Source organism: Rhagoletis pomonella, unplaced genomic scaffold (assembly GCF_013731165.1).
Source record: "Rhagoletis pomonella isolate Grant_MI unplaced genomic scaffold, Rhpom_1.0 Rhpom_scaffold_00006, whole genome shotgun sequence".
In the NCBI taxonomy this organism is placed as follows: Eukaryota; Metazoa; Arthropoda; class Insecta; order Diptera; family Tephritidae; genus Rhagoletis; species Rhagoletis pomonella.
In genome coordinates this window covers 53,331,422-53,332,927 of record NW_023458560.1, presented here as the reverse complement: position 1 = coordinate 53,332,927, position 1,506 = coordinate 53,331,422, and the positions used below count along the sequence as shown (strand labels likewise).

At 43.5% G+C, this 1,506-nt stretch overlaps 2 protein-coding genes across 2 annotated transcripts in view; both read left to right on the top strand.

Moving 5' to 3' along the window:
- LOC118740943 (UDP-glucosyltransferase 2-like) overlaps positions 1 to 1,506 on the top strand; it is a 515,118-nt gene that overhangs the window by 63,546 nt on the left and 450,066 nt on the right. The gene's annotated exons all lie outside the window — the stretch shown is intronic.
- Positions 1 to 1,506, top strand: part of LOC118741980 (chondroitin sulfate proteoglycan 4) — a 20,919-nt gene that overhangs the window by 15,122 nt on the left and 4,291 nt on the right. The window contains exons 7-8 of the mRNA XM_036473946.1: positions 174 to 425; positions 496 to 1,495. Of these exons, the coding sequence (XP_036329839.1) occupies positions 174 to 425; positions 496 to 1,495 (1,252 nt within the window). The remainder of the gene's footprint in view (positions 1 to 173; positions 426 to 495; positions 1,496 to 1,506) is intronic.

The following is a 1,506-nucleotide window of genomic DNA, read 5'->3' as shown; positions in this document are numbered from 1 at the left end:
ACTTTTGGTGATTTAAATTTTTTTTTTAAGAATTCACATTTGCTCTCCTAATAGCACTAGGGACTTACTTCCTTAGGTTTTCGAAAAACTCGTTATGCAAAGTTTTTTATGATTCATAAGAACATGTTTTTACAGTTTCAATTCACAGAAAAGTTTCCCTTCCATACTTACAGTTTATTGCATCCTATGGCTTTGTGACTACACAAACATTCGACTTTCGCATTACCTTTACGCGCCTGCGCATCAATTCTGCTAAACCGTCGGCCATTGCAGTCAATGGTACACGTGAATTTGTGTTCACCAGTGATGTGCTGACCTATGAGACGATACCAATCGATACGTGTCCACGAAATATTATTTACAAAATCTTGAAGCCAACAAAATATGGTGCCACTTACGTTGAAGGGTCACGCAAATTTGCAAAAGTAAGTGGTGCACTTAATTCAAGTATCAGTATCATTAATCATTTCTGACTCTTTATACCACCACTCCCAGGAAATGGACTCTTTCACACAGCTAGATATTGATAAAAATCGCATACGCTACAAAACTCATCTCACCAGCTATTCCAGTTTCATCGATTACTTGGAGTTCGTTGTTTCCGTTGCAGAGTGTGATGAAGTTGTGGGTCGACTGGTGGGCCTCACACCACTCGAGGTGAATACAGATAAACTTACCTATCAGAAACGTGACATGTTGCACGTACAAGAAGGTGAGCGCGCCCTCATTACCAAGAATCACTTCGTGATACGCTTCAACCTGCACGAGAGCCTGCAATTCACCGTAACGGAAGCGCCCAAACATGGCACACTGTGTCGCTACGATGAGCAGGTGGCTAAAGTTATACCAATAACCGAATTCACATTGGAGCAACTTTTCCTAAATGATGTCTACTATTGTCACGATGACACCGAGTCCACAGAGGACTCCTTGGATCTGCTCATACTCTCCGCAGATGGTACGGACTTGCAATTTGTCGCTGCCATTGACGTGCGCATCAAATTGATCAATGATAATGCACCCTACCGCACGGCGGAGCGCATCTTCCATGTGGTACGCGGTGGCTATCGCACGCTCAGTCCGGATGTGCTGCAGTTCTTGGATGCCGATGTGAATACAAATCACACGGATATACTCTTCATACACGTTTCGAGCACAAATGGCGCTTTCTACAAGTCGGGTAGCTTCATTGATTCATTTAGTCAGGACGATATCAATAATAGGCGTATAGCTTTCCAACATAATGGCCCTGATGTGGGCACACCCTCATTTATAATAACCGATCGTCAGCACGAAGTGAATGGCTTGCTGGAAATACTCGCCTCTGATCCTTTCGTTTCAATGCTGCCAACAAATGCGTCGGTCGTGCAGGAGGGAAAATTTGTGATCTTGCGCAACAAGGACTTTGTTCTGGAGACAAATTTGGACATGAAGCTAGATGAGATCTACTATGAGGTGATTAAGCCGCCAGCGTATGGCATTCTCATGTATTTGGGTAGATCGAAA